The 14,784-nt window shown below is 41.8% G+C and overlaps 1 protein-coding gene across 2 annotated transcripts in view; it reads left to right on the top strand.

The window, feature by feature from the left end:
- ccdc102a (coiled-coil domain containing 102A) overlaps positions 1-13,644 on the top strand; it is a 78,902-nt gene extending 65,258 nt beyond the window's left edge. For both annotated transcript variants that reach the window (XM_080426430.1, XM_080426431.1), the window contains one exon: positions 11,338-13,644. In XM_080426430.1, coding sequence (XP_080282556.1) covers positions 11,338-11,470 — 133 coding nt within the window. In that variant the 3' untranslated portion in view covers positions 11,471-13,644. The remainder of the gene's footprint in view (positions 1-11,337) is intronic.
- The last annotated feature ends 1,140 nt before the right edge of the window (positions 13,645-14,784 follow it).

Raw genomic sequence — 14,784 nt, forward strand, 5'->3', positions numbered from 1 at the left:
ATCACAACATGCCACATAGACTATGCATGCACTATTGTGAAATCCCACATAACCAGTGGTAACACATGGAATTAGACTCAGTAGGGTATCCACATGTCCATGGCACTAAAGAACTAAGTTGAGCCGTTTATTTTGTTTTCTATTCTCATTCTCAAAAGTGCACAAATATATACAAGAGCAAATTGAAGCCCTGCAGATGATCTTCCGACATCTCATGGCATCGTTGCTGTTTTTATCCTGTTCCGTGAAATGCGCAACTTATAACCTCACGGCTGTCTCTAGCCGCAGTCTGCGGGTGTTGCACCGAATGTGGTGACCTATCGAAATATGTGACCGCCCCTCCAGAGCATGGGAAAGCAATAGAGGACGATGGGAAAAGAAGGCTGTCCTTCAACCTGAAGGAAGCCTGAAGGAAGCCAAACTAAAATAAGTTTTACTCTTTATGTACCTGTACACAAGATGAACAAGCAAAAATAAGTTTTACTCCTATGTACCTGTACACAAGATTAACAATAAAGCACAACCTTGAACCATGAACCTTGAACCATTCAAACCAATCATCAAAACTTACCGTGACACACCCACTTTCCTAAATCCAGATATAGGACTTGGGCTACCCACAGGTATCACAGTCAAAAAGGAAAGGAAATTATGTACACCAAAATGTACTTACAATTTTCTTTACTCTTGTAGTGGAATGAACACTCCGAACCACGATTGAAGTTGTGCATATTCTTCTATAAAACCATTTTGGTGAAGAAAAAATAACTATTACAGTATATTCATTCAGAATTTATATGTGATCGATGAACCTTTTGCACAGTACAGGCTCTCAGGGTGACCATTAAAAACATTCTATTGCTTCAAACCCTACCATCTTATCTAAGCTGTGTGTGTGTGTGTGTGTGTGTGTGTGTGTGTGTGTGTGTGTGTGTGTGTGTGTGTGTGTGTGTGTGTGTGTGTGTGTGTGTGTGTGTGTGTGTGTGCGTGTGTGTGTGCGTGCGTGCGTGCGTGCGTGTGTGCGCGCGCACACACACATACGTGCCAGCATGTGATGTTAAGCTGACAGGCTACTTGTAGCTGCCAGGCTCACTGTGCGCGTCAGCCCGCACAGCTCTCCTACTGTTAAGAGATTAGGTCTCTGCTGTGTGTGTGTGTGTGTTCATTCACACACGCATGACATCGCTGTCGGGCAGAAACCTTGTACTGTATGTCCATTGTCCAACACTGTTACTTTTCAGAAAATGGGGGGGAACATTGCCTGTTTTTCCAATGGGTCCAGTGTAGTTATTATTAGGTTATTGTAGGTTTGATATTTATAAAACCCACAGACACATTTTCACTTTTTAAAAAAATCGGAAATAGCAGATCTACAAGCTCACAAGCTGGATCACCTAATCTCTTTACCAGATTTTAAGAGGTGGATAATGGATACGCTGTGTATGTCCTGCCCATGTTTTTATACGGTTGTATATTTGTTAGGTTAAAAGTTTTATTGGTATTTTATTTTCTGGGGCTATGTAATTGTTGCACATTTTTGTCTTAGTTTTGTCCTAGTTTTGTCGTGTTTTTGTACTGCTTTGGCCTCGTCTTGCCGGGTCTCACTTGTAAATGAGGTCTTGAACCTCAATGTGACTCTCCTGGTTAAGTAAAGAACAACAACACAACGCAAGCTTGTCGATCTGCTATTTTTGCTACTTTTGTGTGACATTGTACCATGACGAAGTAGGGCATTCATTTACTGAAAAACATACAAAGTTGAAATGTGGAGATACAAGGTTTCTTTCACAACATGGACGATGTGTGTTATTGCCCATCAGTCAGTTTAGCTCTTACACCAGTCTATCAGCTCTGCACAGTTCTCAATTCCCCATTACCCCGCCCCCTGCTTCTCTTTCCTCCTTTCTCTCTCTCCTTGCCTCTCCCTCCCCTCCGTCTCTATTTTCCCCTTTAACGTTCTCTCTCTCTTCATCTCTCTCTCTCGCTCTTTCTCTCATCATTCTGTCCGCATCCTAGCTGCTGCCCTCAACAGCCAATCGCTGGGCTCCCAGCCGCAGGTTACCGTAGTAACAGAGAGCTCTCTCGTTGCTCCGCTCCTACCGAGGAGTGACAGGCGTGTCGGCATGGCAACGGCTTCGGAGACTGACACAAATCTGTGTGTGTGTGTGTGTGTGTGTGTGTGTGTGTGTGTGTGTGTGTGTGTGTGTGTGTGTGTGTGTGTGTGTGTGTGCGCGCGCGTGCATTTGAAGTCTATAAGCTTAGACATAGCTGGCAGTTAAAAGATGCAATTTCTTCCTGAATGAAGGTGATTGAGAATGAATGTAGAGACGGAGTGTGTAACACACAGTAAAGTTGTTAAGATTTTGTGCAGGTGTCCCTCATTGCTGCCAAATCAGTGTGTGTGTGTTCACTTCCCACATACTGTAGCTGAAATGTACTTTCTTTCATTATCTTCACTTTGTCTGAATGATAATCTATGGCAGTATGAGTGTATGCATCTTTAAATGGTTAATGGTGTGGCTGTGCTTTTATATTGAGCCTTTACAGTGTGCGTTAAAATCACCCATTCACACACCTTGGGTGGAAGCGTCCATGTAAGGCACCAACTTGCGCCTCAAGAGCAGTTAGGGGTTCAGTGTCTTGCTCAGGGACGATTCAGCCTGATGCCAGGGCGAGTTGGGAATCGAACCAGCCGCCCCACCGAACCAGCCGCAACTGCCACTCATCTTTAGTGTTTGGTGTGTTACACTCTCATGTATTTGCTATGTTAGTCCCCCCAGGATTCTGTGATCTCGGATTGCAAGCCACAGAGCAGTACACAAATTGCAGAATCGTGCAGAATTCGTACTACAGGGAGTTCTCATTCGTGACAACGGATTTCCCTCTACTGGATTCCACAGAGGGCATGTATGAGATCAGCGTAGATCCGATCTGAAGAGCAGGAAAAAAGTGATGGATGGGGGCTGTTACAGGACTTGCAACAGGTGACAGGTGATAGGTTTTTATATAGGCATACAATCTACTTGGATGTTGGCAATTATATATTAACCCATTTAGACCTGAGGTCGATTCTAAAAATGCCTTATAAATCCAACCTAAACTTCAAATAATGTATTCAAAAAATTTAAACAAACTTATGTTGCTACATCTACTGTATAGCAACAACTAATGTGACACAGATGCTGTCCCGGATTGAAAGGTATAACAACGTATAGGTTTAATAGATCTAAATAATTATATCCCCATAGGCTAATCAATTAATCATGTCCCGGCTGTCATTTTTAGGAGAGATTAACACCAACATATATAATTGTAAACAAATTACTCCAAAACCCCCAAATTGTGAGAGCCTTTATGTCCAGCAAGCAATAGAAATGGTTCAAATAGAAAAACCGAGAAGCGGTGGTTCAAAATGAAGCAATCTGCAATTTCACCCCTCGCAATAATCCCTGCGAAAAGATTATTCTAGCGATTAGATGAGCCCAAACGCTGTGTTCACCTGGATGAGGACCATAATTTACCCTCATCCTTATGCCCTTGGCCTGTGAGAACGTATACATCTTCATTATACAATTTAATCAACTGATAGCACACACAATGCATAGCATAATTCAAGAGCAATGGAAAGAGAATAACAAGTTATTATTAAAAAGGAATAACATGCAGATAAAATCATAATGGGTGGCCATTAATTATAGTGGGATATAGGAGTTTTTAATGTTTTGTCACATTGTTATTTGTTATTTGCATGTCATATAATTATAATCCTTTTATCCTCTTAATCACTGGTAATTTTAGGTAGTTTTTTTAATGTCCGCAGAACACTGCAGTATATTAACGTTCAAGCAGCAGAATTCAGATTTTTTTTTCCTGGTATCCTGGGGGGACTAATTTGTGTGTGTGTGTGTGTGTGTGTGTGTGTGTGTGTGTGTGTGTGTGTGTGTGTGTGTGTGTGTGTGTGTGTGTGTGTGTGTGTGTGTGTGTGTGTGTGTGTGTGTGTGTGTGTGTGTGTGTGTGTGTGTGTGTGTGTGTGTGTGTGTGTTAGCAGGTACATTACATTTACTGTGTGTGTGTGAATTGACAAAGGAGTCTGTTTTACTAGCCATGCCGGTCTTTGACCATAAAGTGTATGTCCAAATCTATAAACTGATCCTGGAAAGGCCTTCCTGTGCGTGTGTGCGCACGCATGTGTGTGTGTGTGTGTGTGTGTGTGTGTGTGTGTGTTTCCATTGCTGTGCTTTTGTTTGTGTATTTTTGTTCTACCAAATGGTGTTTTTATTGGAGCTAGTTAAACGCTCATCCTTTATGTTGCCTGCCTGTTCTCCATAGATCCTATCACTCTGGACACGTTTACCACCATGTGCCACTGAGACACACATACTGCATACCCGCTGTAGGCCATCTGAACCACACACTGCAAAGTCCTCAGTGCTCATTTAATTCTGAGAGTGTACAAATGGACCCCATATTCACATATATGTCCAGAAATATCTTTGTCCAGTTTTGTATATTTTGAGCCCTATATTTGAGTATGCAGTATTCTGTGTGGAAAGTTGATTGTCTAATAATGTCCCCAGGTCCAGCTGAAAAACACTTTAATCCCTTAGTGACTTGACCTCGACATGCCCTTGTGCAAGGAACTACTTAACCACTAAAAAGTTAAAAATAGCCAGGATTTTACTGTGTAATCTCTCCCCTGGAGCTGTGCTGTATCCAATAGCAAGTTTCCATGGTGTGAAACATCATCGTGATCAAAGCAGCTTTCCTTGGATACAGTACAGCAAACAACACATCCACAGGTTGACGCAGATACACACATGCACGCCTTCATTGAGACACACGCACACGCACACGCACGCGCACACGCACACGCGCGCACACACACACACACACACACACACACACACACACACACACACACACACACACACACACACACACACATACACACACACACACACACGCACTAACATATGTTCTCACACATGGCAGTAAACATGTGGCCAGTATTCTAAAGCAGGAGCTCTTGCAATTTGACAGGCGTGTGATTTCAACTGCGTCTACAGTATGTGGTGTATATATACAGTATACAGTATCCCATATGAGTGAAGGCTGTGAACCCTCTCTGTCTGAGGTCAGTTGCAAAAGCAAAGAACTCCTCCAGTGTCTGGAGATATTGATCTGTTCCACTCTGTAGCATCCACCACCCTGCTCTCGTATTCATTACTCATACAAAACAGTATAGGCTTAGGCTCGGAACATTAACGTTTTGGTTCAGTAACCAGAAATGATAAGGGTGAAATCCATTTTCCACTAAAGATTTGACATCCCTTCACCAAAAACATTTGGTTTGTCTATGTTAATCCGGTACCAGTGTGATATCTGGTACTAGTATTAATGACAAACATGCACTGTATATACCAGACAATATATCTGTACATATCTGTCAAAAGGATAAAGCACCATGAAGCTTGAGAGCTTATTTCCATTGTGATCTGTTGAGTGCAAATATGTGTGTGTAAATTGAGTGCCATGTTGCTATAGTTTATTTGTGCAAGGTGTGTAGCTTTCAAGAGGACTTCTATCTATAAAATGGATAGTCCAGCTAGAAATATAACTTTTGGATTGACCTTTGAGATAACTATTATTCACTGTAGTCTTTACACTGTAGTATTTGCTGCACTAGTGTGCAGCCTGTTGGATTATGTTGTCCATTTGTTCCTGAGTGGGGAGCCTTTCAATAAGTGGTTGCGTTTGCGTTGCTCACTGCGGTTGAGGCATCACAGCAGGCAATATGATCCCATGCACCATGGCCGTACTGTTGCTTTTATAGCCGTTTGTGAAGGCTATTGATTCCCCTCCTCGCTCCGCCGCTGATGGTTTGTCAACAGCAGAAAGAGAGAGAGAGAGAGAGAGAGAGAGAGAAAGAGAAAGACAGAGAGAGAGAGAGCGGCAGCAACCACAGCATAGTTTGACAAATGTATGTCAGGATTCCCCCCTCCTCTCTCTCTCATATTGTTGTCTCTGTTTCTTCCTCCCTCTTTGTCTCTTTTTAAATTGATAGCTATTCACATCTGTGGCCTTGCTGAGTGTTTTAGGCTCAATAGAAAAGCTTTTAGTGTCCAAGTGCATGTTGTTGGTCCAAACACCATTACACCTATATCATCTTCACCACTGTTCTGCTCACCCTGGCCTGGCCCACTGACTGAGGGAGGACTAGAGCAGTGGTTCTCAACCTGCGGACCAGGGCCCACTGTTGGGTCACGAGGCTCTTGCAAGTGGGCCCCCAAATGATTGGCAAAACGCTAAGATTTAAAACCTTGAAAATAAATAAACCTTAAATAAGAACTAAAAGTATGCTATGTTGGTTCCGTTGATCCGAGTCAGATCATAATCGATTGATTGATCATTAAAATAAACTGAAAATGCCCTTACGGGTCCATTTGGTTTCATTTTACGCTCTCAAGAGTTAAATTATTGTTAAACATCTGCATTACTAAATTAAAATATTGATATTTTGATCAACGTTTTGCCTGTTATCTCTCCTATGGTACCAACATCAATACAGCATGGAATTGTGGACAAAATCGTATTCAACGACAACAAAATATTCTACGTTTTGGGTCTCAGAGGCTAAATCTCAACAAATGGTGGTCCATGGGTCAAAAGCCGAATGAATAATGGACCCTGATGTGAAAAAGGTTGAAAACCACTTGACTAGAGGGATGTGCAGTCCAGGAGGAATAGAGGGAAATGCCAGAGAACTGGGTGGCAGGAAGAAAGAGGGAGGAATCAACAGAGGAGGCACGGTGACAAAGAGGATTAGAGAGAGGGAAGCAGACAGGAGGACATGACTGAAGTAATGAGAGGTGGCTGATAAGGCTGGAGAAAGTTGGATAAATAAATGGAGGGAAGAGAGGAACACGAGGGGAAGGTGGGGAGATAGGGGAGAACAGGAAGGTGAGGGAATGAAGGACGAAGGGGTGTCTTTTTTTTGCCTTAGTCATATTGGAGCATAAAGGCCAGCAAACACATTTTCTTCGAGTCAAGATTGTAAATGGTCCCAAAGCAAAGATCAATTTAGGCAAAATTCCTCTGATAAATCATTGAAGCTTTTCTCTGAGGCATGCATGGACCAAGTCATTATACTGTAGCCAGACAGGACAGGAGAGCAGTCCTGAATACCTAAACAACGCCATTGTCCTTTCTCCCCAATCCTTATTTGTTCCCTTCCCCCTGCTCTAAACAGCTTCTCCTCACTTTGTTTTCTCCAGTGGTTTTCAACTTTTTTCATATCAAGGTCAATTATTTATTCAGCATTTGAGCCACGGACCACCGTTTGATGAGATTTAGCCTCTCAGACACAAAACTTAACAAATATTTTGTTTTCGTTGAATAATGTTTTGTCCACAATTCCATCCATGCTGTTGGTACCATAGGAGAGATAACAGGCAAACGTTAACCAAAATAACAATTATTCTACATTCTCTAATTGTGTCGACTTCTTGTAAATTAAGTAATGCAGATAATTTAACTCTCTTACTTGAGAGCGTAAAATGAAACCAAATGGACCCGTAAGGGTCCATTTGGTTCCATTTGGTTACCAACTTTCGATCATTTAGCTGCATGGGGACCACCTGGAACCCCCTCAAGGACCACTGGTGGTCCCCGGACCACTGGTTGAGAAGCACTGGTTTTCTCTCCTCTTATCCCTCCCTCTGCTGCCTACTGTCTCTCCTCTCCTCATCTTGTATCATTCTAGTTCTATTACGTATGTAACTAAAGCTATACGTAGTTTGCTTGCTTTACGTGTTAAACAAGAAAGTACACGTGTCTGCTTCAGCAAAACAATCAGAAATGCATGTATCTGGAAGCAAATAGGCAGAAGTGTGGTGGTTCAACAAATCAAATGGATAGTTGTTGTTTTCTACATATTGGTGGTGGTGGTTTTACTTTTTAGAGCTTGTCCCCGGGCAAATGAAACATAAAGGTATGATTTATCTTGCAACAGTTGATATATTTTTCATTCTGCTTGGATTTAGTGCCGATTGGGAACCCACAATGGGATAATTCACATAAGACACACATTGCTGCTCGCTCTGAAATACAAGATATTAATTGTATAAATGTCAGCGAGGCAGAATAGCAGCAGAGCAGGGAAAGGCTAGTTGGCAGGTGAAATATTTACTATTTTCTATAACCTCATTCCCTGGCTTTCTCTACAAAGTTGAAAGCCAAGGAACAAGGTCTTTCATTCCTGTGTCAAAAAGGAGGGAGATAATAATCCCCACCCGAGATAGCCTCTGCTAATTTCTTTGGCTGATCTCACTGTCACTACCCAGACCAAAATAAGGGGTGGAGCTTTGCACAAAGTCAAAACCGGAAGAAGATAACCAAGGACCGTCTATCAATCTCTATTTCACATACAGTATGTAGTTAAATGAAAATCGTTTCTGATAACATTTTGAGTCTATTTTATTAAAATTGTATTTTTAACAAGGCAGGTATCGGTAGCAGAAGCAGGCTTGCCTGTGCCAAGCTGAGTTGCATACCAATAGGTTGTAATCTATTTCAAAATTGCACATTGTACATGACAATGGAAGTCAATGAGACAATGTTGCATTGAATCGACAACATCCGCATCTAGAAATGTTTATATGAAACGTATTTGTCCAGCCACATTTTTTAACAAACAAAACAAAAGTGAAATGAATCAATATTGAGCAACTGCATGGCCTATTTCTTGGTTAAAAGGTTATCAGATACTATTTTCTGATAAACTGCCTCCCGCTTCTCTCATCCACTGTCACTGTCTGTCTTCGGTTTTCACAGGTGGCGGCGTTCAATGAAATCACCATCATAGCTATGAGGCATTACCATTGCAGCAAGGCTTTGATAGAAGGTAGGGTCAGTCCACGGGCCTGTCAGGCGCCATTGACGCACATGGGAGGCAAAACTGGATCCGGAAGTTCGGCGAAATACATTGGAGTCAATGACAGCCGGTTGGACCAGCTTGTGAACAAACACTATTCCTGATTTAGATACCTCAATAAAGTTACACAGTGAGTGTACACATCTAAAAGCAACACAGCCGAAAACAATGTGGGATATGCCTTCTTTTATTTCCTGGGCCCAGTATTTTACGTTTGTTCATAAGCTGGTCCACCTGGCTCTCATTTACTCCAATGTATTCCACCGAACTCTCGGCTGCAGTTTGCCTCCCAGTGTCCCAGTGCGACAAATCTGCCGGCTGGAATTGCTGGATAGCGAAAATGACGTAGATGACCGTACCTTCTTTTTAATTACCTTGCATTGCGGAAGGAAAAAAAATACATACTGGACATACTCTCATTGGCTTAATTGAAATGTCAAATGCAAGGACAATACTTGCTGTGTTCTACATTTGTGGGCTCATTGAATATTGCCTTCAATAGCTCCATATTACAATGTAACCTTTTTTTGTATGAAGATGAATGTAATCACCAGAGTGTGAGGAAAAATGCAGAATTCACAGATAGTGAGCATTCAAATTTGTCATTCCGAACTGTAACCACATTTCACACTATCAACTGTTTATTGGATTTACCTGATTTCTGGAGAATAAAGGTGGGAAAATCTTGTGTAAACTTGGGCTTGCTAACCTTTAGCTAGGGGTGAACCTTTAGCTTGGTACTTCACACGTTCAAACCGTGGTAAATCTTCAGAAAAGTATTTAAACCATTATTTAATTTTTTTTATCAACACATATTCATGTCAAGTATTTTTCTATAGTTTTATAGCAACTCAAACTTGGCTCTGTCTTTGCCCTCATTTAGAATTCCAGGATCTATTATTTATGTCAATATGAATCAACCCCTCATTAATATGCCAATATGACACGCCCCTGTAATTAACATGCAGAAATCCCCCACACACACTCTCCCTCACACCTGTACACAAATTATGCCCTATTATGGCTTTTTTTATATTGAATGTTTAATATAATTGGTTTTCAAAGTTATAAATGAACTGCAATGTAAATATAGTAACCTAGTTTTGCCATAATGTAACACAATGTATAATAGACTAAAAGTTGTGCTTGTGTGCAAACGTTAATAGAATCTGTAGGCTATAGAAACATTATGAGAAGGAGGATTAATAAACGTCACTCAGGTTGTCAGTCCAGTGGTACTGCTCTTCTCCTAAAGGAAAAAACTTCACAGCAATATACACACGCATGCTCGCACACACACACACACACACACACACACACACACACACACACACACACACACATACACACCAGTGCTCGGCCAGAAAGCCCTCAGGGCTCGGTCAAGCAGCCGTTAAGAAAAGTGGCGTGCGCTGGTGATCAATCTGCAGCCGCAATAAAAATGTCACGTGCGTGCACACACACACACACACACACACACACACACACACACACACAAACACACACACACACACACACACACACACACACACACACACACACACACACACACACACACACACACACACACACACAAACACACACACACACACACACACACACACACAAACACACAAACACACAAACAAACACGCATAGAGCTACCGTATGTCTGTTTACTTCCTAGTCTGGCTGTCACGTGGGTCTGTTGTCCAAACATGTGCATTCATGTCAGGTGTTTATGCATGGCTTTGAAGAGGATTTGATTGGCGCCTGTTCGTGATTACCCCCCTACTTGCGTTGCATGCACTACGTCATACCAGTTGAGGGTGTGCTGGTCTGAGCACCAGATTTTGGAGGTAAAAATCCATATTAATGCTTTAAAGAGATGTAGAGTGCCAAATACCACAAGGATTTTTATAGGTAAGCTTCAAAAACAAATTAACCACTCAAAATACATGATTTTGTGTGGAGTGCATCTTTCAGTTAAAGTAAGCTGGTTTGGATGGGGTAGCTAATCCTAGACTAAGCCAAACAAGAATGCAATGGTACTATGTAGCTCTCTGTATCCCTCTCTCTCTCTCTCTTTCTCGCTCTGTTTTATTTGTTTCGTCCTACTATACATAATCACTCTCTTGCACAAGCACAAATATGCCATTAGTCTTTGGGTTGTTGCGAGTGCATGCAAACACACGCACAACACGCACCGAAAGCGGAGTAAACAAACAAGGGTAATCTTACTTAATGCGTCTTTTGTAAAGAAAAACAACCTGCACCGTGGCTTTTCGCCGTCTTAATTTCTCGTAATTTATTCATTTTGACGCATTACCAAAGCGCCAACCCTACCCCTCTCCCTCTGTACTGTATGTCTCTCTTCCTCTGGTCCTCTCTCTCATGGTGTCCCTTCTCATTCTGTATTCCTCCAGACTGCGTCGACAGCAGCAGAGCCCGGGGCTGTTTGGGAAGATGCGCTCGGCTCGGTTCAGCCCAGACAACGCAGATGGACCGCCCAGCGATATGGATGAGGAGGAGGAAGAACTGCAGTTACAGATCCCATGATTAGCACACGCACGCGCGCACACACACACACACACACACACACACACACACACACACACACACACACACTGTAATTGCATACACTGACACTACACATTACATTTATACCTACAATATACTGCTACAGTTCACACTGTTAAAGAAACACACACACTTACATAATATATACATATAAAGTAACATACAGAGCACAGGGCCAGAGAGACCTGATGGATAGATTTAAAAAAAATACAAAAAAGAGACACAGAGGGCATCTGATGGATGTATTCAAGAGACAGATGGACAAGTTAACAGAGAACCATTGGATGTGTAGTAGATGGATGGCAGTCTCCATACCAACGACCAGCCCCCTCTCCATTCCCCCGACCCACTATTCATGCAGTATTCACAGGCTCATACCTCAAGTTAGGGCTGGGCAATATATCAATGGATACCATGATATGAGACTAGATATCGTCTGGGATTTGGGATATTGTAATGTTGTGACATGGCATACGTGTTTTTCCCCTGTTTTTAATCTCTTGTGCCTTATTTCATACTTTCACAAATGGTCAAAAATGGTGGAAACTAGCTAAAATAGCAGATCTACAAGCTTGCAACATGTGGGCTTGCACATCGGCTATTATCACTATTTCTGAACATTTTTGAAAAATATGTATCTTCACAATATCGATATTGAGGTATTTGGTAAAACATTTCAGGATATTTTATTTTGTCCATATCGCCCAGCCTTACCTCAAGTTATCGTAAACATGGCAGTGTCCCCATCTGGACCGTCTCAAAGCCACTCTGGTCTGTCCTATGTCTGCCATCGACAGTATTACCGTGAGCCAGTCATTTCCCCCTCTTCTCTCAACCTCACCTCCCTGTTATTCATCCCCCTCCACCCCCATCATTTGTCTTCATTTGGTGCTCTCCATCATTTTGGAAGAGGGAGCGGCTCTTCTTTTTTACCCTCCCCACCCCCCCACCCCCTCAAATGGATGGATATCTCATTTCAGATGACTCTCATCATGTGTTATTGTTGTGGCCCCAGGGCCTGTTCACTAAGCACCGACACCACCAACATGTCTTGCACATCCAGAAACCACTGAATTGGAACTAATTTGTGGATGCGCTGCATGCCAATGAACTATCTGGGTGCTGCTGTGTAGGCTGTGATTTAGATAATGGCTTGGAAGGATTGTACGACGGTTATCTGAACTCGTGCTTCAAGTTGAATTCAGCTGCATGAGACTGATTAAATCAACAACGGTTTTCGTGTTTCTGTCTTTTACAATTCATTCTGCGAAGAGGGCCTTCTCTCAACCTGACAGGGCAGGCGGAGGAGCGCCGTAGACTAGGGCTGGGCCATATGGACAAAATCACATAGGCTATGACAATATATTTGACCAAATACCTTGGTATCGATATTGGGACAATAATATTGTATTGTGACGATAATATTTAAAAAAAGTTGTTTTGTTTCTTTGTCAAAAATAATCAAAAATATTGAAAATAGCAGCTTCTGCCATATCATGACGATAGCCAAAATCCCAGCCGATATTGAGGGTGAGTTCGGAAATATAGCACTGAGCGCACTGGCCAATACAAACTAATAGGCAAATGCGCTCCGGTACGCAATTTCCGAACGCACCCTTAGTCTCATATCACATTCTAAATATATAATATTGATATACTGTATTGCCCAGCCCTTGCACCCCTTTTTCCAGTGTCTGGCTATGAGAGATGTGTGAACGTTGGCTAGCACATGGACTGTCATAGGAGTGAGATGTTTATGCCTCGCATAAGCGCAAGTTTAACGACTCTGAGATTTCAAGACCACCAGTGACGAAGGCGTCTCATTATGTTGGGCTGAGAAACAGCTGTAGGGATTTTCAGATATTATATATCGATTACAGATGATTACAGATGAGCGTAAATGTCCGTATTTGGAACACTTTATCTTTTCTAATCAATCTGTTGGTTGAGAAAGCAATAAAGCATTCACCTGTCCCCCACACTCCACTGTCATGCCCTACGCCTCAACTGTTGCGCTGGAAGGGGACCAAGACATTTCTACCGATCAGGATTATAAACTATTTATGTTGTTGTTGTTATGGTTTAGTTTTTATAATTGATCTGTACCACAGTGTTTTTGTATTAGCTCTATAAATGTCAACTGTACATAACGACACCAGTTTCATTGTCTTTTTTTTGTGTGTGTGTGCGTGTTGTGTGGTGGTCATGCATGTGTTTTGTTCATCTGAGATTAAATACTTAGTCGCACGACTGTGTCGCATGCCGAAAATAGCAGATCTACAAGCTCATAATGCATTGCGGATGTGACACGTAAGATTGTAGGTCTGCTATTGCTGGTGCGTGACATCTTCGTGTGATGGAGCAATAATGAGGCTTAAGAGACAAGGTTAGAGCGCAGTAGAAAGAAGTGGTTGAAAAGACTGAGGCACACACATGCACATGATAATGAGCAAGTTTGTGGTTGGCTGGCTCGCTGTGCAGGCTTTGCATGTGTGCTTGTGTGCGTGTGCGTGTGCGTGTGTGTGTGCGTGCGTGTGTGCGTGTGTGTGTGTGTGTGTGGCGAGGGACATAGTAATGAGATTGAAGCTCTGCTTGTTTTCCAAATCACAGAACAGCTCTATCATCACTGTCGGGTAGAAAGCTTGTACTGTATGTCCACAACCGTTATTTTTCAGGAAATGTGCAAAATAACCTGTATTCCAATGGATACAGTGTAGTTATTATTTTGTCACAAGCTCTAGTTGGCTCTAGTTTCATTGACAGACAGATTTAAAGGTAGGGTAAGTGATATTTTTTTTGGTTAAAACCAAATGTTTTTTGTTAGAATTGTGGTTGTAATCATCGCCATCTCTTTGAAAAACAGAAAATACATTTCTGAGAGTACCCATTTATCAGCTACATTTTTATAGTGTTCCCGTTCCAATTTTGTCTGCTCATTTCTTTGTGTCATTATTTTCACTCAGTTTAATAATGAATCCTGTTTGAGGTCTCTATCCTGATTGGATAAAATTGATATCCCGACCTGAAAATGCATTTTCTATTTAATAAAGAGCTGGGAAGACTCCTGTTACTGAACAAACACTCTAAAGCAACGAGTACTATCAGAATATAGAACTATTTAACACTTATTTTAATCACTTACCCTACCTTTAACCACGCACTTTCGCTATTTTGGTCATGTCATTACCGGCAAAAAGAAGTTTGCGTACAAGCACGTTGTGACCTTGTAGATCTTCCATATGACGTCTAGTATAAAATGTATTTATTCATTCATTCGTAAATAGAAAACACAA

This window comes from Gymnoscopelus braueri, assembly GCF_963280865.1.
Source record: "Gymnoscopelus braueri genome assembly, chromosome: 1".
NCBI lineage: Eukaryota > Metazoa > Chordata > Actinopteri > Myctophiformes > Myctophidae > Gymnoscopelus > Gymnoscopelus braueri.